General features: G+C 68.7%; 5 protein-coding genes across 5 annotated transcripts; 2 read left to right on the forward strand and 3 right to left on the reverse strand.

Moving 5' to 3' along the window:
* Positions 1 to 4063: 4063 nt before the first annotated feature.
* On the reverse strand, positions 4064 to 6267 carry EMIHUDRAFT_464347 (hypothetical protein; the record flags this gene model as incomplete). Its single annotated transcript, XM_005768777.1, has 6 exons — positions 4064 to 4570; positions 4647 to 4699; positions 4846 to 4901; positions 5124 to 5195; positions 5629 to 5724; positions 5800 to 6267. 6 exons carry the CDS (start codon positions 6265 to 6267, stop codon positions 4101 to 4103), a joined length of 1215 nt encoding a protein of 404 aa, XP_005768834.1. The 3' UTR covers positions 4064 to 4100.
* Positions 6268 to 6940: 673 nt separating this feature from the next.
* On the reverse strand, positions 6941 to 7285 carry EMIHUDRAFT_58857 (hypothetical protein; the record flags this gene model as incomplete). The annotated part of the gene is made up of 1 exon (XM_005768778.1): positions 6941 to 7285. A coding segment is annotated over one exon (345 nt), but the record flags the coding sequence as incomplete, so codon positions are not given.
* A 135-nt stretch (positions 7286 to 7420) lies between these two features.
* EMIHUDRAFT_210815 (hypothetical protein) lies at positions 7421 to 9691 on the forward strand (the record flags this gene model as incomplete). Its single annotated transcript, XM_005768779.1, has 2 exons — positions 7421 to 9262; positions 9431 to 9691. 2 exons carry the CDS (start codon positions 7421 to 7423, stop codon positions 9689 to 9691), a joined length of 2103 nt encoding a protein of 700 aa, XP_005768836.1.
* Positions 9692 to 12551: 2860 nt separating this feature from the next.
* On the reverse strand, positions 12552 to 16986 carry EMIHUDRAFT_436590 (glycosyltransferase, family 19). The gene is made up of 8 exons (XM_005768786.1): positions 16578 to 16986; positions 16266 to 16457; positions 16107 to 16197; positions 15814 to 15887; positions 15644 to 15746; positions 15420 to 15504; positions 15007 to 15318; positions 12552 to 12573 (listed from the first exon to the last, which is right to left on the reverse strand). The coding sequence occupies exons 1-7, from the start codon at positions 16935 to 16937 to the stop codon at positions 15027 to 15029; spliced, it is 1197 nt and encodes a 398-aa protein (XP_005768843.1). The 5' UTR covers positions 16938 to 16986; the 3' UTR covers positions 12552 to 12573; positions 15007 to 15026.
* Positions 16987 to 17398: 412 nt separating this feature from the next.
* On the forward strand, positions 17399 to 21474 carry EMIHUDRAFT_210818 (hypothetical protein; the record flags this gene model as incomplete). Its single annotated transcript, XM_005768780.1, has 8 exons — positions 17399 to 18172; positions 18347 to 18375; positions 18576 to 18736; positions 19426 to 19772; positions 20139 to 20377; positions 20576 to 20672; positions 20773 to 21022; positions 21098 to 21474. 8 exons carry the CDS (start codon positions 17399 to 17401, stop codon positions 21472 to 21474), a joined length of 2274 nt encoding a protein of 757 aa, XP_005768837.1.
* Between the last annotated feature and the right edge of the window lie 399 nt (positions 21475 to 21873).

Consider the following 21873-nt stretch of genomic DNA (forward strand, 5'->3'; position numbering starts at 1 on the left):
AGGTACGGCTCGCCGCTGTGCTCGCCGCTGCCTCCATTGAGATACGGCAGCGCTGGCTTGCCCAGCGCGTCAAGAAGCTCCGCCATACCCGCGGAGGCGGCTGTCGAGGCAGCTGAGCCCGATAAGCCGGCCGGCGACGGCAGCGGGTCGGGGAAGCGTCGGCGAGCGCGAAGCTGGGTTGCGCTGCCACAAGCAAGGAGAGGTGGCTCAAGAGAAAATTTGCACCAAGCGTTGCCTCAAGGCCGTCGATGTGGCTGGATGTGACGGAACCTCAATGCTCGCGTGCCCCCCCCCCCCCCCCCCCCCAATCTTCTGCACTCAGTTCCTACATACAACAACATGCACATTGTACATGTCATGTGCACTCAAACTAACACAGCAGCTCGTCTGCCCTAGTGGCCCCTAACTAACCTACCACCTACCAAATCCATGCTACACACTGCGCCTGCCACAAAGCGCTCTACACAGGTTCTGTACTCGGACATGCATGGCTAACACATGCCCCGACCCAGGGCTATGCGAGCGCGTTTGAGTTGTCACCGCTTCCTAGATGTAGCCCGCACAGCCGGCCGCCAGCGCTGCCTCGTACGCCGTCCACAGACAGAGATGGCAAGGGCCAGGCACCAGATCCCGAGGAGGATCGCGTTTGTGAGGAAGAGCGGGCTGCGGGCGCCCGCTTCGGGGTGCTCCTCGGCCTGGCAGTCGGCGTCGATGCACATGGAGAGGGAGGCGTCGCAGGACCGGGAGAGTGCGTAAGGCGACTCCTTGCGCGATGTGTAGCCGTGCGACCAGACAATGTCGCCGTTCGTCTGCACGACGGCGGTGACGGCGCCGGTGAGCGTGTTGCCCTCCACCGTGTACGACTCGCCCGCTTGCGCGGTCGCTGTGTCGATGGGGGCGGTCTGGCCGACGGCGCCGTTGCGGTAGAAGGTGACGCGGCTGCCCAACTGGCGCGCCTCGAAGCGGTCGACGACGGCCGACGCGTCGCCGCCGGTCTGGAAGGAGAAGTAGACGCCGTCGAGCTGGGCGAGGGGCAGGTGCACGACGTAGAAGTAGTCCAGGCGCTTCCAACTGTACTCCGCCTCGTCGAGCCCCCACAACGGAAACTCGGTCACGTAGCGGCGCGGGCCGACGTTGCACCACGCGTTCTCGCCCGCGCCACGCACGCCATCGCGACGACCCGTCTGCCCGTCGGACGCGCTCTGGATGATTGGCACCCACTGGTCGTAGTCGAGCGACACGCCCGCCGCCGCGAGCTCGGCTGCCGTCGGCAGCCGTGCGCCTTGAGCCTCAGCGGCCGCCTTGTAGCCGTACCAGGACAGCACGTGGCCGATCGTCACCTTGTGCACCGCCGACGAAGAGGCGGGCGGCGTCGCCGACGGCGGCGAGGCGTCTGCCTTGCGCGATGTGTAGCCGTGCGACCAGACAATGTCGCCGTTCGTCTGCACGACGGCGGTGACGGCGCCGGTGAGCGAGTTGCCCTCCACCGTGTACGACTCGCCCGCTTGCGCGTTGCGGTAGAAGGTGACGCGGCTTCCCGACTGGCGCGCCTCGAAGCGGTCGACGACGGCCGACGCGTCGCCGCCGGTCTGGAAGGAGAAGTAGACGCCGTCGAGGTGGGCAAGGGGCGGGGACGCCGAAGGGGGGGCGGACGCTGACGCAGGGCAGCAGAGCGTCTTCTCGTACTGCGCGCCACCGGTCCAGCACGAGCCCGGCCCGCCCGAGGCGAAGACGTACCCGTCCTTGCAGCCGGCGTAGTTGTTGGAGTAGTTGGGGTGGATCACGTCCACGCAGCAGTCGTCATCGTTGCACTTCGAGGCCTGCAGGACGAGGCAGTTCAGCAGTCGGAGGACTGGGAGGGGTAGGGGGTTTCGCTGCGGCGCACCTCATGCCGGGAGGCGTCGCAGGACCGGGAGAGTGCGTAAGGCGACTCCTTGCGCGATGTGTAGCCGTGCGACCAGACAATGTCGCCGTTCGTCTGCACGATGGCGGTGACGACGCCGGTGAGCGAGTTGCCCTCCACCGTGTACGACTCGCCCGCTTGCGCGGTCGCCGTGTCGATGGGGGCGGTCTGGCCGACGGCGCCGTTGCGGTAGAAGGTGACGCGGCTGCCCAACTGGCGCGCCTCGAATCGGTCGACGACGGCCGACGCGTCGCCGCCGGTCTGGAAGGAGAAGTAGACGCCGTCGAGCTGGGCGAGGGGCGGGGACGCTATTGTCGCCGCTCGTGCGCTGAGACATATTGTAAAAAGTGATGTGGGCAGCCTCATCTCCGGCAAATGGCGGGGATTTGTGGCGCAGGGTCGCGGTCGCGCGCGGCGCCCTCTTAAACCCGCAAAGATCTTGTCCCAGAACTCCCAGGAGCAAGTTCAGGGCAAAACACGACGCTCCCGTCTGCGGTTGGTGCACACCCCTCACACTGACACACTCACACATAGAGTACTCTACCCCCTGAGGTATCCCAGGCTATTCCCAAAACTTTAGGTTGCGCGCACGTCTCCCAGCGCGTGCAGCGAGCTATAGGATCTCCGCTTTTCCGTTGCGAATTGAACCCTTGGTGCGCGGCTTCATTAATTCTTGGCGCAAATAAAGGGTGTGGATGCTGGGTTGAACGAAATCGGAGGACACGACCCACCTCGCCACAGACGGTCCCGCGCCTCGCCGCTATGACGGCCGCACGACCGCAGCTCGTGTGCGTGCGGCCGTCTTTGTCCGGAGTGAATACTCCAACGCACTCGTCGGTGACGGTGTCCTCCGATTTCGCCGCGCTCCGGCACCGCTCCGGGACGCACGCCGGCGAAGCACGTCAAGCTGCTGTACGGCCCCGGAATCGCCTCCCCTCGCTTAGCTAGAGTGAGAGTTATTGTGCACATGGTTAGTCTCTACAATATACTCACTGACACCCCCCCTCCCAGAGCTCGTCCCGGTCCGCCACGGCCATCCTCGGCCTCCGGAGGGCCCCCGGCCGCGGCGCGGTGCGGCGGCGTCACAAATCCGACGGCAGAGCACCGGGACGCGGTCGGGCGATCTGATGGTTGGGTAGTAGTCTAAGTTCTGAGCCTGGAGGCCTAACGGGTCTAAGTGTGGCTAGCCACGCTGGAGTGCTTGCGCGGTCTAAGATCAGCGGGAGCCTCTTACATCGGCTAAGTCGGCCGTGGACGGCCTGGGGCCAAGAGGCTCCCACCGTGATCAACGTACAAACGATACGGCGCAACCCCCAAATTTTCTTCGCCTGCGGCGGGCGATCGATCCTTCTCATGCTCAGCAATCGCCGCCTCAGCATCCTCCTCTTCCGATTCTCGTTGCTGCTTCTTGAGCGCAATCTTCGGCGACTTCTTCGCCAAACAGTTCTCACAAATAGCCTCAAGCTCAAACAAACGCATGTCAGAGAAGCCTGTGTATGCTGGTCCTCTTTGAACTATCCGCGCGTGAGGTAGCATAGGGCCTTGTTGACAGCAGCCAGCTTGTTGCGCTGCTTCGTTGCGATGAGCTGATTGGGATCGCAGAAGTGCATATCCATGCCAAGCACCGCCACGATCTTGAAGCAGAACACATCGCAACCGCATCGTCCGCACTGCCATCGGCATGCCGCGCCCGCCGCTTCGCCGCAGCCGCCTTAAGGCACGCATAGCGGCAGCATATGGTACGTTGCGCGTACTTGAGCAGGCGTTGCGCGCCGCAAGTAGCGCACTGGCCCTGGGCGATATGGCGTCGTGCGCGGCATACGTTGGTCGGGACGCGTCCAGGTATTTTTCGGGTAAACCTGGACTTTTGCAGGTATACCCGGGTTTTATCCGGAGTTGGCCTTATGTCGTCTAAGTTCATGGCCCCCGACCATGAGGGTCTAAGTCCGAGCCCGGCTCCGTGCGGGGGCTAAGTTGAGCGCTCGCTCGCTGCAGAGGCTAAGTGTACGGCGACCCTCTAGCCCTACTACCCAACCATTGGTCCAGTGAGGCGTATGCATTGCTCATCCAGGGCTATCACCTGGACCTATCAACAGGGGCTGGAGCCGAGCAGGAGGGCCCGGCGCACAACCCCATGTTCAACTCATCCTCCACACCCCGTATAAGAGTAGAAAATAATAAAAGAAAATCGCACACTCTAGTCTCTCGACGGCTTTACTCCAGGACGACAAAATATCAAAATAACCTTGATCGGGAGACGAGAGAGAGCCGTGGCGCTTGATCGGCGGACGGCGCGTCGGCGCGCGAGAGCTGCATGCCGCTCGCGTAGCGTGCAAACCCGTCGAGCGTCGACGAACCTTAGCGGCCGCACCCGTGCCACGCCCAACCCCCCAAGCAATCCCCCCCCCCCCCCTCGCCTCACTTTGCGTGCTCGCGCTCGCACGCCAGGATCCAGTCGACCGCCTCGGCGACGCCCGCCACCACGGTGGTCGCGCCGTTCGTCTCGTCGCCGTCCTTGTAGACGCCCGTCTTGACGAGCACGCCCTTCCACGCCGTGTCGTTGCCCTTGGCCTTGTGGAAGATGTTTGCGCGCCGCACCCCCTCGATGTCCGACGCCGGGTTGTCGCCGACCATGTAGAAGCGCTCGGCACGCGCCCCCCCCGCCGCCTGCTCACAGCCGGGTGTTTGGCGTGAAGAGCGCGCCATTTCCCTTGGGTCGGGGGGCGAGCCTCGGGCGGCGCGCCGGCGCGCTGGCGAACGCGCGGAGCCGCTCCTCGAGGAAGCGGAAGGTCGCCTGGGGAGGCGTCGAGGAGATGTCGAGGAGACGTCTTTTGGGGGCGTGTGCGGAGGGGAGGGGGTGCGGTGCGGGAGGTGCGGGAGAGGGGGAGGGGGAGGAAGGGATGTGTGTGTGTGTGTGTGTGTGTGTGTGTGTGTGTGTGCGGGCCTTGAGAGCGATCTTGAAGGCCCCCTGGCCAAAGCGCGGGTACGGGTGCTGCGCCTGCAGAGGGAGGGAGAGGGGGGCGCACCATGGCTGGGGGCGGCAGCGGCGTCGAGGTCTCGAGGTCTCGAGGTGGCGTGAGGCGTGAGGCACGCGTCCAGCAGGCGCGCTGCGGCTTGGACGCCCTGGCTCGTAGAGTGATCTCGGCTCATCTCGGCGCATCTCGGCGCATCTCGGCGCATCTCGGCGCATCTCGGCGCATCTCGGCGCATCTCGGCTGGCCTTCCACAGCACGTCTGGGTTGGAGAAGTGGACGGGCACGGGCGGCACCGACGGGTCGTACTCGCTGATTGCCTGCGGGGAGAGATGGGTGAGAGATGGGTGAGAGATGGGTGAGAGATGGGTGAGAGATGGGGAGATATGGGGAGATCTAGGTCGTACTCGCGGATGGCCTCCGGCGGGCTGAGACGCGCGGCTAGCGGGAGGGAGGGGCCGGGCGAGGCGCGCGAGTTGCGTGTGGCGGTGTGTGGCGGCGTGTGGCGGCGTGTGGCGGCGTGTGGCGGTGTGTGGCGGCTTGTGTGGCGGTGTGTGTGGCGGTGTGTGTGGCGGTGGCGGGCAGGGGGGGTGCGGCTGCCGGCGTCGGCGAGCAGAGGATGTCGACGATGCACTGCAGCGCCTCGAACCACTCGAACGGGTCGCACCTACTCGCGCCCTCCTCTCGCCTCCTCTCGCCTCCTCTCGCCGCCCCGCCGGACCAGTCCAGGTCAGGCACGCACATCACCAGCACCGCCGCAAAGGGGTCGGTGTCGTCCGCGTCGGCGGCGGGCGGCTGCTGCGAGCGCTGCGCCGACCCCATCGCGCCGGTGGTCTTGTTGTCGACCGCCTGCAAGCAGGCTCCGCCGCAGGTCCCGGAGAGAGGATACGCACATAGCCGGCCGCTCTTCGCCGTCGGCCGCACAGTGTGCGAGCCGCCGTCCTCCTTGGCTTGGCGGAAGGGGTTGAGCGTCGAGTGGCGGCGCGCGTAGTCCTGGTAGTGCACCGCCCGCCTCAGCCCGTACGACTCGGCCACCTGCGTCACCTTGTCGTACGGGTCACCCACCAGCAGCACACGCCGATTCGCGAGCTCGGCACCGAGCGCGCGCTTCCAGGGCGAGTAGGAGAGGATCATGTTCTCGTCCGACATGAGCGGCGCCGGGTCGCTCGCGTTGGATGCGGCGCCCGTCACCTTTGCCGCAAAGCCGCTCGCGTACGACTTCTCGGTCAGGCCGCCTCCGCCGTTGGTGACAAACACGTGCGGGATGTTGGCGGCGGCCAGCCGCTGCAGCGCGGAGTAGCCGTCGGGAGACCACTCGCGGCCGTACTTGAAGACGCCGTCGATGTCGAAGGCGACCGCCGCCAGGCCACTGCCTGATCCGTTGTCCGTCATGAGCCCGCTGGCGGATAGCGAGCCAGGCCGGAGCTCGCCCAGAGCCCACCGGCGAAGCCGGTTCCCCGCAAAAGAGAATTTCGCGCAATCCTCGACAACACTGCCACGGACTCCTCCCATCCCTCCCTTGGGTTGTCTGTTTTCTTTCTTTCTTTCTTTTTGCCACGGACTGGCTCGCACTGGCACTAACACAAAAGAGAAATAAGTTGTTTTCAAGGGTTGCCCGGCCGGGTTGCTGCGCAAAAGCTTTTGTTTGTGTGTGCGCGGGTTCGCGCTGCGCTAGGCTCAGAGCGAGTTCGCGCTGCGCTAGGCTCAGACGGCGAGTTCGCGCTGCGCTAGGCTCACACCGCCCAACAGTTGATGGCCCGTACTACTGCCACCGCCTCGTCGTTGAGGGGGCAGTCAAAGAAAGCACGGTCGCCAATCGAGACGCCATCGGGCAGCGGCGTGATGGAGGTGAGGGCGGAGCACCCCTCGAAGGCGCCGCGGCCGACGGAGACGAGGGCGGCAGGGAGGGCGACGGAGACGAGGGAGGAGCAGCGACGGAAGGATTGCTCGCCGATGGAGACGAGGCTGGCGGGGAGGTGGATGGAGGTGAGGGCGGTGCACTCGCGGAAGGCGTAGCTGCCGATGGAGGTGAGGCTGGCGGGGAGGTGTGGATGGAGGTGAGGGACCGGCAGCCGGCAAAGGTGCGGTAGCCGATGGAGGTGACGCCGGCGGGGAGGTGGATGGAGGTGAGGGAGCAGCTTGAGAAGGCCTCCTCGCCGATGGAGACGACGCCGGCGGGAAGGGCGACGGAGGTGAGGGACCGGCAGCTGCGGAAGGCGCCCCTGCCGATGGAGGTGACGCTGGCGGGGAGGGTGACGGAGGCGAGGGAGGAGCAGCTGCAGAAGGCCTCCTCGCCGATGGAGACGACGCCGACGGGAAGGGCGACGGAGGTGAGGGCGGTGCAGCAGTGGAAGGCGCAGTCGCCGACGGAGACGAGGCTGCTCGGGAAATCGACCGAGAGAAGAGTTGTGAAATCACGACCGAGAGAGAGAGTAGAGCATGTGTCCGAGAAGGCCCAGCTGCCGATGGTGGTGAGGCCCTCCGGCACGATGGCGTGCCCCTGCGCGTCGGTTGGAGGCCGTGTCACGGCCCAAAAGTTCCCGCGATGGACGCGCTCGCGGTGCTGACCGCCTCGTTGAAGGCGACAGGCAAGACCAGCTCGCCGGGCTACCACTACGACATGATGCACGATCTCGAGCGAAACGAGGCGTACGCCGTCGCCATCGCCGCCGAGGCGGAGGAGGACGACTTCATACTCGACATCGGCGCGGGCTCCGGGCTGCTCAGCCTGCTCGCGAGTAGGAGCGCGGCGCAGCACGTATTCGCGTGCGAGGCCGATCCAGCGCTTGCCGAAACGGCGGCCGCGGTAGTCGCCGCCAACGGCCTCGAGGCGCGCGTGCACGTCCTCCGAAAGCCCTCGACCTCGCTGAGCGTCGGGTTCGGCAAGGGGTGCGACCTGCCTTGCAAGGCGGACCTGGTAGTGACGGAGATCTTCGACTCGGTTCTGCTGGGCGAGGGCGTGCTGGCCACGCTGCGCGACGCGCACGGGCGGCTGCTCGCGCCGGGTGGCCGCGTCGTGCCGCACGCCGGCACGATCATGGGCGTGCTTCTGGCGTCGGCGACGGCCGAGGGCATGTTCGGCCTGCAGCAGGATGGGCCGCTCGGAGCGGGAGCGACAGCCGGCCGGCCGGCGGCGCAGGCGACCTGCTCGGTGGCGCCGATCCACATGCACCTCGACCCGCTGGTCGAACACGGGCTCGCGGTGCCACTCTCGGCGCCCTTCGCCGCGCTGCGCTGCGGCTTTGCGGAGCGGCCGCCCGAGCCGGCGGGCTCTACAACCGTGGCCGTGACCGCGACGGCCGACGGCGAGGTGAACTGCGTTGGCGTGTGGTTTGAGCTGCAGATGGACCGCGCGGGCGCGGTACGGCTGGGCACGGCGCCGCGCTTTGCGGATGCCGCCGAGCAGCCGCCTTCCACCCCTCGACCGCCCGCACGCGACCACTGGCGACAAGCCGTCTGCCTGCTTCCCACGCCGCGCCGCGTCACGCGCGGCGAGACGATCACGCTCCTCGTCTGCCACGACGATCTGACGCCGGCATTTGCGGTGCAAGAGGAGGCGCGGCCGGTGGTGGGGCCGGCGAGCGCGCCGCCCGACGCATCGCCGACTCCGGCGCGCGTGCCCTCCGGACTCGGCGGCGCCCACGACCACGCGGCGGTGCCCTGGCAGCGGCTGCTGCAACTCAACGACCCGGTGCACGCGCGCGTGCACGCGGCGTGGCTCTGCGAGCTGCCCCCGCACTGCGAGCTAGTCTTGGCAGTCGGCGACTCGCTCACCATCCCGGCGGCGTGGGCGTCGGCCGCGCCCCCCTCGGTGAGCCTGGTGTGCTGCTGTAGCGACGGGGCGCACAGTCGCGCGCGCGCGTGGCTCGGCGCCGCCAGCGTGCCCGCCGCCCGCCTCGCCGCGCTCGGGTGGCTGGCCGGCACGGTGGGCTCCGCGGCCGGCGTGCATGCGGCCGGCTTGCAGCACCCGGCCGAGCTCGCGGCCGCACTCGATGACCCGTCGGCGGTCGTGGCGGTCGTGGCGGAGCCCTTCTACGACGTGCTGCTCGGCAGGGAAGGCGCCTCGCAGACCTGGGCGCTCGACCACATCCTCCGCCTCCGGCAGCAGCTGAGCGCGCTGCGGGTACGCGGCGTGCTCTCGACGGCAAGGTGCGAGCTGGTCCCGGCCGGTGCCACCGAGTACAGTGTGCGCGCCGTGGCCGTGGAGTGCGACGAGCTCTGGCGGAGGCGCCAGCCAGTGGGGCAGGCGGTGGGCTTCGAGCTCGGAGCGTTCAACGAGCACGCGCCGCGCCCGGAGGCGGGCGGTCAGCTGGTTTTGCTCGACGCGACGCCGTGGCGAGGTGTCCTGCGTGAGCTCTCCGCCGCTGTCACCGTCGCGACACTCGATGTGAGCGCCGCCTTCTCGGCGGCGGGCGTGGGCGGGCTGGCGGCGGCGGGCGCGGGCGCGGCGGGCGCGGGCGGCGTCGAGGCCGGCGCCGGAGGCCCGGAGCTGCACGCCGCGCCGCTGCGGTTGACGCACGGCGGCACGTGCCATGCGGTACTTCTCTGGACCGAGGTGGCGGTCCAGGTGGCCGGCGCCGACGCGACGGAGCGCGCTTGCGACTCCTACCACCGCCACGCATGCGTGCTGCTGCCGGCGCCAGTGGCGGTGCGGCCGGGCGAGGAGCTGCGCGTCGAGATGACGGTCGAGGGGCTCGAGTGCTCGCGCTCGCCCGCCGGCCCCGACGCGAGGGACGCACTGCGCGGGTGTCGCGTGGCATGGAGCGTGGGCCCGAGCGGGCGCGGGGCTGGCGCGGGAGACGCTCCTCCCACGTGAGCGACGACACGCGACTCCGGCTGGACTGCGGCGACAAGTGTCTGGGAGCGCTTCGGAACCGCGCGGACAGGTCCCTTTCTCCCTCTCTCCCTTTCTCTCCCCTCTCCTCCTCACTTCCTCTCCCCTTCAGCCTTCTCTCCCTCTCACCCTCTCCCCTCTCTCCCTCTCTCCCTCTCTCCCTCTCTTTCTACGATTACGGCTACCTCCGGTGGTTAGGGTAAAGAGAGGATATAATAGAGTAGAGGAGTATTCGATGTGTATAGTCGGCAGTCTTACAACTGTAGCGTGTAGGGCATCTGTACGTGTAAAGCTTTAGTTGTACTGACCCAGGCGCGAAAACGAATCTGCGAGGCGCGGCCGCTCATGCGGCCCGATGGGGAGGAGCGGGGCGGACTACGGGGATCGGCTTCTTAAAGCCGTACACAGCCCTTCCGTGGCCTTCCCTGCGCAGCGAGCCCCCCTCCAACCCACCCGCGCTAGGTCCCGGGGGACGCAGGGGTCACACCCGACGACCTCGGGAACTAGCCGGGGCAGTCGGAGAAGGGGCAACTCCGTGCACTGACGGTCGGCCGCCAGAAAACACGCCTGCGTGGATCGCGTCACACCAATCCTCGCTACACCCAACGCGGCCAAAGGATATCCACCTCGAGAATCTCGAGATACAGCCGGGCGCCGATAGATTCAGGGACATGCCGGCCCCAGGCGAGTCGCCGATGCCACAAAAAGGTGCATGTGGGAGGATCGGGTGCCGATATGGTATAGTGTCCGCGCTTTTCTTTTTCTCGCGATGTCCACCCCATTGCGCCGCCGCTCGCGCCGCCTCGCCACCGCCACTGCCGCCACCACTCCCTCGCCAGAGACGCCGCCGCCCGCCCGCCTCCTCGACCTCCCCAGGGAGCTCCTCGAGCGCGCCCTCTCTCGCTGCGACAGCCCCGTCGACATCGCTCGCGCCGCGGCCGTCTCGCTGCTCTTCCACGCCTCGCTCGCGGAGCAGGGCATCCGCTTGTGGGCGCAAGAGCGCGGCTTCGAGCTTCCGGCGCAGCCCGAGGGCGAGGGCTGCGCCGTGCGGTGGCTGTGCTATTCGGCGCTGCTGCGCGAGTCCAACCCGCCGGCGAGGGCGGCGGCAGGCGAACGGCACAGCCTCTTCATCGACGGCGAGGGGCGGCTCTCGTCGTGCGGCAATGCGCCGAACTGGAATCCAGGGCTGCTTGGCCACGGTGAGGGCGTGACGCAGCTCAACACGCCGACGCGCCTCCCCTCCCCCTTGGGCGGCGAGCGCGCCGTGAGCGTGTCGGCTGGAGAGCGCCACAGCCTCGCCCTCACCGCGGATGGCTGTGTCTGGAGCTGGGGCGATGGAGTCTTTGGCCAGTTAGGCCACGGCGACGAGCAGGACCAGCTGCTGCCCAAGAAGGTCGAGGCCTTTGCTGGCCAGCGCGTCGTCTCTGTGTCGGCTGGACAATTGCACAGCCTCGCCCTCACCACCGGCGGCAGCGTCTGGAGCTGGGGATACTGGAGCCAGTTAGGCCACGGCGACGAGCAGGACCAGCTACTGCCCAAGAAGGTCGACGCCTTTGCTGAGCAGCGCGTCATCGCTGTGTCGGCTGGATACGACCACAGCCTCGCCCTCACTGCCGACGGCGCAGTTTGGAGCTGGGGCGATGGAGACTATGGCAAGCTGGGCCACGGCAACGAGCAGCGCCAGCTACTGCCGAAGGAGGTCGAGGCCTTGGCTGGGCGTCGCATCGTCGCTGTGTCGGCAGCAGACAGCCACAGCATCGCCCTCGCCGCCGACGGCGCCGTCTGGAGCTGGGGCGGTGCGGGCGATGGCAAGCTGGGCCACGGCGACAACCAGAGGCAGCTGCTGCCGAAGCAGGTTGAGGCCTTGGCTGGCCAGCGCGTCATCGCTGTCTCGGCGGAAGATCACAGCCTCGCCCTCACCGCCGACGGCGCCGTCTGGAGCTGGGGCTGTGGAGGCTGGGGCAAGCTGGGCCACGGCGACGAGCAGAACCAGCTGCTGCCCAAGAAGGTCGAGGCCTTCGCTGGGCGGTGTGTGGTCGCTGTGTCGGCTGGTGGCGACCACAGCATCGCCACCAATTCCGACGGCGCTGTCTTTACCTGGGGCAAGGGGGGGGAGGGGGGGGGGGCAGGAGGAGGCAACCTAGGCCACGGAGATGACTTGTCGAACAAGCTTCTGCCCAAGAAGATAGAGGCGTGGGCGCCGGAGCGGTTGGGTGTGTGAGGGCCGCGCGGCCGGCGTCCGCCAGGCCGCACCTGGCGATCGTCGAAGCGGCTTGGCAGGGGACTGTGCCTCGCGATCCGCCTGCGCAGATCGACGCGCCACCCGTGCTCGCTTGCACCGTCGATGGCCTCGCAATGGACGAGGAGGAGGGCCCGCGTCCAGTAGTGCAACGGACGTGGCGAGGGTAGGGGCGTGACCGACGTGGAGGCGGGCTTGCGGCGCGCGGAGTGAGTGGGCTTGTCTTGCTTGACGGTTGATGATGAGCGTCCCGCTCGATCCATGCCTGTAGTCTGTCCTAGTCTGGTCCGAGACAGCAGAGCACGGTACATTAGAACAATGAAGCACTTCTTGTTCGTGCGTCGAGAGCGTCTAGTCACCTGTGAAATGATAAAAAAAGTTCCGCGGGGATCTCTTCTCGGCGGCCGATCTCCTCGGCTCGCCCAACATGCCACGACGATCCCGAGGGACCATGTGGAAGACGGCTAGTGTGCTCTAGTCCCCCATCGATCGGGAGGACGACCCCGGCTAAGTCGCCGATCTGGATCACACCCACAAAGAACCCTGCACAAAGATCGCAGGGCGGGGAACTGTTCCTTTTTACCCATCTCCTAGTATGTCCGTTTTATTTGTTTATTTACTCTACCCTCACCCCCGTGGCTTTTGGGCGCACCTCTGGTGGTGTTGGTGTTGCGCGCTCTGCGCGGCGCCACCGGCGGCGCGTCGGAGTGGCGGCCGCCACTCGCGTGGTGCCAAGAGGTTCTCCGGAACCCTTACGCGCACCACGGCGGCCGCCTTCAACTCCCCGAGCGGGGCCCTAGGACCAAGGGCGCGCTCGGCAAATTCCTGCGCTTTGCGCAGGGTCACAACCCCTGGGCCAGTTGTTGGTGGAACCACCTCAAGGCCAGCGCGCATGCGCGGGCGATGGACTGACTCCAGCAGCTCAAGGGCTCGCGCTCTCCTCACCGCCGCGCGCACCTTGTGATTTTTGGGTCAAAATCGTCCCGATTTCATAATGTTCGTTCGTACGTGCATCCGCGGCGCCAAGCGCGGTGCCAGCGGCTCCCATACCTCTAAGAGGCCACCCACCTCCGTATAGACCCTTATATCCGCGGTTTACGCCCAATAGAGGCAGCTGCAAAAGGGCCCGGACGGGCACTGCGGCACACACTGCTCGCTGCTCGGCCATGCGGTAGCGTCTGGTGATGCCGCCCCTGCGCGGGCGGGGGCGTCTCGCTCGGCAGCAACTGCGCCGCGCAGCGCAGGTTCGAGGGTCGCGGTGAAGGGTGCACTGGAAGACGTAGCGGTCGAGAAAGCGCTCAGCGACCGCTACGTCTCGAGGATGGAGCCGTCGCGCGGACCCGACCGGCCGACCGGCAGTAGCAGCAGGCGCCGGAGGGCGCGGGAGGCAGCGGCGACACCTCGGGCCAGAAGCGCGAGCCCTAGGCTGGTGAGGGGGCCCGCTCATGCGTAAACGGCTCTGGGACTTAGCTAAATCGCGCATCGAAATCGGGACGATTTTGCCAGGGCACCGTCACAAGGTGCGCGTTGCAGCAGGAGTGCCGCAAACCGCAATGCGGCATTGTGCGACTACCGCATCGTGCCGCAGCTTCACCGCTTCTCCTCGGACATCATCGTGAACTCGGTGGTCCGCTGCGAGGACGCGGTCAGCACCGCGCCGGATCTCTTCTGAGAGCCGGCGCGGATCGCGGATGCGGCTTGAAGGCTCTGCTCTCTCGCTCTCAAAAAAAACTCGGACCCACGAAGACAAGGAGCGCGCGCCAATGGCCGCCTCCGTGACACTCCCACCTCCTGGGCCGGCGCGGGAGTTTTACTGCCGAGTTTCTCCCGGCCGGCCGCCTCCTGACACGCCCACTGACCGAGCCCATCGAAAAAAATTGGGCGCGCCGCACTGCTCTGACCCCTGCTCGCCCCTGCTCGCCACTGTCGCCTCGGTTGCCGAGGCTGCCGCGCACCCGCGCGCTACGCGACTACGAACTGCACCAGCTGGGCTCGAACCAACGACCAAAACGTCCCCGACCCGAACGCTGCACCAACTAGGCCACACCGCAGGCTCGATATGCAATACGCACAAAACTGGCCGCTCATAAAGCACTACTCATTTGCCGAGGCCACGCGGCGCCCCTCCACAGCCAGCCTACCCTCCTATCGCGCCACTCGAAGCCCCGCGGCCGCCTCTCGCCTACCGCGCTGCCCTCGCCTGCCACCGCACCGCCCGCGCTCCAGCCTAACCAGCTCTGCATCTCGCAACACACACTTGACAGGGACAGACCAGGCGCAGGAAAAGGGAGCGGGGCCCGAATCCAAGGGACCACCCCGTCGGGCGGAGGAGCTGTGAACTCAGGTCCAGCAGGAAGGCTGCTGGCTCCTGACTCATCCCCCAAATCCCCCACACCTTGGCGGCCTGAAACCTTACCATTCCGACACCTCACACACACCCCTCCCCTAGGGCTAAGCAGTGCGCGAGCCCACCCGACTTCAGGCGAGACGTTGACCACTCCTTTGGAACAGTTCTGTCAGTGGCTGCACTAGACGCCCACAGAGGCGCGCGGCGCGGGCAGATGACTAGGGGAGAAAAAGCGGAGAACCTAGCTCGCTGGGAGATGTGCGCAACCTAAAGACGGGAATAGGGGAGAAGTGTCAGTGTGAGGGGAGGGCGTAGGCTGGCGTTTTTGCCTTTGAAAACTGAACAGTTTTTTTGGCTTGAAGGCTCTGCCGGCGGATCTGTGGCCTGGCGCCTGCCAGACTGCGGGTCCAAACACCCCGGCGCTCGCGCGCGCCACCGCCCCCGGCGCGGGTTGGGATATCAGTTCGTGAGTCCTGTGTCCTGTCCCTGTGCCCCACCTTCTTCTCCTGTGTCGGTCCCTGAGAACCCCACTATACAGCGCCACCTCGTGAGCTGTTCTGTGAGCTGTGTGCTGTGTGTGTCCAGCAGTCCGGACCCAGTGCTACGGCCGGTGACAGCGTGCCTCGTGTCGGCTCCCGAGCCAATCGTGTGCAGCGTGTGTGTGCGTGTGGGCCCGTCCTCCATGCTTGGAGGTGTGTAAGACTGACTGACCCTCACGCACTACGGAGTCTCTACAACGTACAAGTCTGCGCCTCGGGCAGGTGGCGGAGCAAAGCGCGCGCGGCTGCGCGGCTTGCAAGCTGCGGCTCGCCGCCGTCACCGACGGCGCGGAGGGAAGGCAGCACCAGCTGCCGAATCTGAGCCGCCTCGGCGCGGGCGAGGGAGGGGCGGGCGAGGAGGAAGTCTGCCTCTTCGGCGATGCGGCACGGCGTGCAGTCTTCGAAGAGGAGCTCGGTGAGGAGGGTGCGGCCGGCGAGGATGTTTGGGAGGGAGGCGTGCCGGAGGACAGGGCGGAGGAGGCGCCTGCGGCGCGGGGAGGAGGGGTGGCGAGGAGGGGTGGCGCGGGCGGGCGGCCTGGGGTACCCTACGGCCTGCCGCGAGGGCAGTGGAGGGGCGTGTCCCGCCGGATCACGAAGCCCGTCAGCCAGCTGGTCGAGTAGACGGCCACCTGCGGCACCCCCGCCGCCGCGAGCTCGAGGTTGATGGTGCCTGTCGGCGCGGCGGCGTGCGGTGGGGCCGCCGGGAGGGAGGGGTGGGCAGCGGCTCGAGGAACGCAGTGCCTAAGGCCCACAACGCCGCTCAGCCAAACCCCTCCCCACTCGGCGCGTCGCGGCGACGAGCGGCGTGCCGCAAGCGGCGATGGCGACGTCCGCGGCGCCGAAAGCAGCCCGGCGAGACCCGCTCCCAACCACGCTGCAGCGCGCGCCGCCTCCCGCTGTGCCTCTCGCTGCCTGTTCACACCTCTCGTTCACACCTCCTGTTCACGCCTCCCGCTGCGCCTCTCGCTGCGCCTCCCGCCAGAGTCTCGAGCACGATGCGATCGACCTCGCCGCGCATCCCCGGCGCCGCGGGCACGACCAGCTCGATCGGACCTAGATGCGGCAGCACTCGCGACCGGTCGGGGCCGCCTCCCGCCGCCTGTGTGTCCGCCGCCCCTCGAGCGAGACCTGTGGGACGTGCCCCAAGACATGTCGTGGACGTGTCGCGGACATGCGTGTCCGCCGCCCCTCGAGCGAGACCTGTGGGACGTGCCCCAAGACATGTCGTGGACGTGTCGCGGACATGCGTGTCCGCCGCCCCTCGAGCGAGACCGGCCCAGCGGCTAGAGAGCGCCTCGCCGCGCCGCCGCCGCTCGGCGAGCCTCTCCGCGCCACGCAGCAGCAGCGGCAGCATCGCCCTCACCTGGAGACCCAGCGACGCGCGGAGTGGCCGAGAGGCACGCACTGGCCTCGCACACCGCAGTCGCACGCCTCTTGCGCACGGCTACCAGGCAGCAAGCAGAGGACTTGCGCGCACGGCGAGAGGCCGACTTCGCGCCGGAAGGCCGCCGCCTCGGCCGCCCGCTCCGCCGCCGTGCCCGGCGGCTCGCCTCCGATCGCCACGTCGTCGAGCGCCGGGTGTCCGACAAAGGTGGCGGGCACTCCGGCGCGCCGAAAGAGCGCCTCGGGGTGGGGCAAGGCGCGGGGCCGTGGGCAGCGAGTGCTCCGGTGGAAGCTGGCGCGCGAGGGCGGGGAGGAGGGCCGGGGCTGCGGGGCGGGGCGGGCGAACGCTGCTGCGGCCGCCTCCTCGAATGGCAGCAGCACGAGGAGCTCGTCCACGCCTCCGCGCAGCCGCGCCGCCCGCGCGTCTGCGTCGCCGAAGGCCCACGCCGACGGGCCGACGTACTGGACGAGGACAGGCGCCGCTGGGATGCCGTTGCGGCCGGCGGCGGCGCGGCGATGTGCGAGCGAGCGGAGCAGGCGGAGGTTGAAGCCCTTTGAGTCGATCCCGACGACGACGTGCGGCTGCGCACGCCGGACTGCGCGCTGTGTCTGCACGAGCCGGGCAGCGATGCGTGGTAGCGACGGGAGCACCTCGGCAAAGCCGGCGACGCTGAGCTCCGACATGGGGAAGAGGGAGGAGGCTAGCCCTTCGGCGCGCATCGAATCGCCTCCGACACCCTCAAAGTGGATGGCGCCACCGTACTCGTTGCGCAGTGCCCGCATCAGGCGACCGCCTATGACGTCGCCCGACGCTTCGCCGGCGACCAGGAAGACGACGGCGGGCGACGTGGAAGAGCGCGAGCTGAGGCGGCGGCATTGCAGGGAGCGGAGGCGGAGGTTGGCGGCAGCGCAGCGCCGCATGCAGACAGGCAGACAGAGCCTCTGCGGGCCCGGTCGGACGAGAACTGGTTGGACGGCCGGCGCAGGCCCACGCGGGAGCTTGCCACGGCGGCGAACGATGGCGCGGCGGAGTGAGGGCAAAGAATTTTCCTCGAACCTCGCACGACACTAGGCCGTGCAGCGAGACAGTGTGTCGCCCCAGCGTGCGTGCCGTCATCCTGGCCGTCATCACTTCTGTCCGCCGTTAGATGAATTTTTTCTGCCTGGTTTGGTTTGAAGCGATGTCGGCCTCGGCCACCACCTCGCGCCGCCCCGTCTTCTACCCCAACCCGTCCCCTTCGGCGGGCGAGCCCTTCCTCCGTGGGCACTGCAGTGACCTGGGCGACGGCCCTGTCACCGTCACGCCGTGCGACACCGGCGGCGACCCCGTGCAGCTCACCGCCGCCGACGTGTGCCCGCGCTCCGAGGCGGAGCCGGAGGAGGGCGTCGCCGACGCCGCGTCGCTGGCGTTCCTCAACGAGCCCAGTCTGCTCGACAACATTGCGCGCCGCTACGCGCACGACCGCATCTACACTTACGTCGGCCCCGTCCTGCTCGCCGTGAACCCGTACAAGACGCTGGCCGAGCTCTACTCGCGCGAGGCGATGGACGCGTACCGCGGCCGCGCAATCGGCGTGCTGCCGCCGCACGTCTTCGCGCTCGCCGACCGCGCGCGCCGCATGATCCTCTCGGACCGCCGCAGCCAGTCGATTGTCGTGAGCGGCGAGAGCGGCGCCGGCAAGACGGAGAGCTGCCGCGCGATCGTCGACTACCTGGCGCACCACTCGCGCGAGGAGGCGGAGGACCTGTGCACCGCAATGCTCAGCGCCTCGCCGCTGCTCGAGGCCTTTGGCTGCGCCTCGACCCTCCGCAACAAGAACTCGTCGCGCTTTGGCAAGCTGATGCGGATCTGGACGGCGGCCGGCGGCGCCTCCTTCTCGCACTCGTCCATTGAGACGTACCTGCTCGAGAAGGGGCGCGTCTCCAACCACGCGCCGGGCGAGCGCACCTTCCACGTCCTCTACTACATCGCTGCTGCCGCCGCCGCTGCCGGCGCTGGCACCGACGCCACCGCCGCCGCTGCCGCCGCCGCAATCGACTGGGCGCCGCTCGCGGCGGTGACAGAGGCCGCCCGCGGCGGCGGCGCGGGCGCCTTCCGGCTGCTCTGCCCGAGCGGCGAGGCGGCGCAGGGCGGCGACGCGGCGCCGCACAACGAGGCGTGGGGCAGCACCAGGCGACCCTCCCGACAAGCCTCCCGATTCCGCGAAGCTTCCACCGCACACCCGCGCCGCATTCCACCGCGCCAGACGCCGAGACATGCCTCGCCCTCGCCCTCCCCCTCCCCCTCTCTCCACCCTCGCCCACCTCACGCCCCGCCTGACGCCCGCCCGCCTCCGTCCGTCCTCACCCGCCTTGCAGCTCGCCGGCAGCTGAGTTTGCGAGCGTGGTGTCCGCCTTGGGCGCCCTCGGCGCGTCGCGCGGAGAGGTGCAGTCGGCGGCGCAGATCCTGGGCGCGGTTCTGCTGCTCGGGAACCTCCACTTCGCCGACGACGAGCAAGACAAGGCCAAGGCGGAGGGCCGTAGATGCGGACAGCGGGCCTCCCAGCCACTCCCACTGTGTCTAGCACCCCTCGCGCTCGCACCCTCACCCTCCCGTCGCCACCCTCGCGTCGCCACCCTCGCGTCGCCACCCTCGCGTCGCCACCCTCGCGTCGCCACCCTCCCGTCGCCACCCTCCCGTCGCCACCCTCGCGTCGCCACCCTCCCGTCGCCACCCTCCCGTCGCCACCCTCCCGTCGCCACCCTCCCGTCGCCACCCTCCCGTCGCCACCCTCCCGTCGCCACCCTCGCGTCGCCACACCGCAGGTGGCGGACGAGAGGAGGGCCGACCTCGAGGCAGCCGCGGCACTGCTCGGCATCGGCGCCGCCGGACTCGAGCAGCGCCTCACCTCGCGGACGGTGCCGTTGTAGTAGTAGTAGTGGTAGTAGTGGTGGTGGTGGTGGTGGTGGTGGTGGTGGTGGTGGTGGTGAGCGAGACTTCTCTCCGAGGGCTCACTCGCGGACGGCGCGACTCGGGCCGAGGCCCTGCTGCGCCGTGAGGGAGTGCTCTTCACTGCGAGCTCAACGGACGACTCAGGTCCACTCGGGCCGCGGGTCGATGTACTCGGTCCGGTACGACCGCTCCCTCGCCGACGGCGCGCGCGATGGCTGTCGCGTGAGAGACTGCACGCGAGATGGCGCGAGATGAGGCGAGATGGCACGAGATTAGGCGCGCGCGACGGGCTGGCGCGCGAGCTGTACGAGCGGCTCTTCGGCTGGCTCGTGCGGAGGATCAACACGTCGCTCGCCGCGCCGTCCGCCGCACCCGCTGCCGGGAGCACCGCCGCGAGCGCGAGCGGGTCCGTGCCCGCCCGCGCGAGCGCGGAGGAGGGGGGCAGCTGCTACGTCGGGGGCAGCTGCTACATCGCCATCCTCGACATCTTCGGCTTCGAGTCGCTCGGCGTGAACTCGCTCGAGCAGCTGCTCATCAACCACACAAACGAGTCGCTGCAGCACTTCTTCCTCGACCGAACCATGCGGGCCGAGCTGGCCATGTACGCGGACGAGGGCGTGCCGGTGCGGTCACCGCCGAGAGGGGGGCGAGCAGACTCGTCGCCGAGAAGTGGTGAGGCGGGTGTGGGTTCGCTGTCAGGTGCCGGCCATCCAGCTGCCCAACAACTCGGCGTGCCTCGAGCTCGTGCAGGCAGAGCCGCCCCTCTGCATCATCTCGGGTCTCGGCTAGATCTCGGCTAGATCTCGGCTAGATCTCGGCTAGATCTCGGCTAGATCTCTATGTCTCCTTCAGGCAAAGCCGGGCGGGCTCCTCTGCATCATCGAGGACGAGGGGTGCGTGCCTCAGGCGAGCGAGATATAGTCGAGATACCGACGAGATGGCGGTTCAAGTGTGGCCCCGCTCGGACCCTGCTCCGACCCCCTCCCTAGGCAAACGACCACACGCTCGTGGCGCGCTTCTTCGGCTCGCACCGCGAGCACGCCTCGATCCGGCTGCCGGACGTGATCCTCGCCAGCGGGCGGCGCATGCCTGCACGCAAGTCCGCGCCGCCCGACGGCACGCGCTTCGTCGTCGCGCACTACGCGGGCGAGGTCGAGTACGAGGCGTCCGGCTTCCTGTCCAAGAACCTCGACGCGCTCCACCCCGAGCTGCCGCTGCTCCTCCAGACGTCGGCCCACCCGCTGCTCGCATCCCTCTTCGCCACATCCCGCGACGGCGGCGCCGACGCGCCGTCCGCCGCCACGCCCGCCGCCACGCCCGCCGCCACGCCCGCCGCCACGCCCGCCGGCAAGGCCGGCGGCACGCCCGGCGGCACGCCCGGCGGCAAGGCCGGCGGCAAGGCCGGCGGCGGGCGTCGCAAGTCGAGTGCGCGCGGCTCTCTGCGGGTGCGCGGCCTGGCGGGAGGCTTCTCCAAGCAGCTCGAGTCGCTGATGGCCACACTCGGGGCGACGACGCCGCACTATGTCCGCTGCGTCAAGCCGAACGCCGCGCAGGCGGCCGGCCGTGTCCCGGCCATGTCCCGTCCGTGTCCCCACAGCTGCACCTCGGCTGCGTCTCCCGCAGGCGGCGGGCTGCCTCGACCTGCCGCTCGTGCTCGAGCAGCTGCGCTGCGCCGGCACGCCGCAGCTGCTGCAGCTGATGGGGCGCGGCTACCCGACGCGCTGTGAATTCGAGGCGCTCGCGAGCCGGTACCGCCCGCTACTGCCCGGCTTCTCGCCGACTCTCTCCTCGCGCGACTTCGTCGCCGCGCTGCTCGCCGCGCTGCGCCTCGAGCCCGCCACCGCCGCGAAGCCGGTCGCCGACTTTGCGCTCGGTGCGTGCGGCAAGCGGATGGAGCAGGCGAGTTGTGGAAGAGCTTCTCGGACCCTCCCCTCCGCCCTCCCTGCAGGCGTGCGGCGCGTCTTCTTTTCCGCCGGCGCGATGGCGACGCTCGACGAGCTGATGCACGGCTCGCAGGCCGACGTCGCCGCCATCCTCGACCGCGTCCGCGCATACGTCGCGCGCCGCCGCTGGGTGCGCGCCACCGCCGCCGTCAGCGCCTCCCTCTGGCTGCAGCGGCGCATCGTCGCGCGGCGGCGGCTGGCGGCCCTCGCGCTGCGCTCACGCGCGCTCGCTCTCTCGCTGCCCGCGGCACGCCGCTGGGCTGGCGGCGCTAGGCGGCGCCTCTTGGAGCATGCGAGTGCGAGCACGCTGGCTGCGGCGGAGCGAGGGCGCGTCGAGCGGGCTCGCTTGCGCGCGGCGCGCACCGCAGCCGCGGTGGCGTAGAGATGTCGGGGACGCGTCCCATGACTTGTCCATGACGTGTCGTGTAGGCGCGCGCCGCTGCAGTCGCTGTGCAGGCCCTTCCTAGACACTTCCTAGACACTTCCTAGACACTTCCTAGACACTGCAGTCGCTGTGCAGGCGCGCGCGCGCGGCAGGCTTGCGCGGTGCCGCCTCCTTCGCGAGTCGTCCGAGCAGTCGGCGGCCGCGTCGCGGCTCGTCCGCTCCGCGCGCAGTTTCCTCGCCGTCCGGCGCGCCGCGCGCGAGGCGCGGCCGCGCACGCAGAGCGCGGAGATCGAGTCCTGTCCCCCGAGCGTTCACCCTCTCGCCCTGAGGGTAGGCGCGTCGCATCCGGAGCGTGGTCGTCGCGCAGTCGGTCGCCCGCCGCTGGGCGGCGCGGCG

The sequence above is a fragment of the Emiliania huxleyi genome (genome assembly GCF_000372725.1).
Source record: "Emiliania huxleyi CCMP1516 unplaced genomic scaffold EMIHUscaffold_45, whole genome shotgun sequence".
In the NCBI taxonomy this organism is placed as follows: domain Eukaryota; phylum Haptophyta; order Isochrysidales; family Noelaerhabdaceae; genus Emiliania; species Emiliania huxleyi.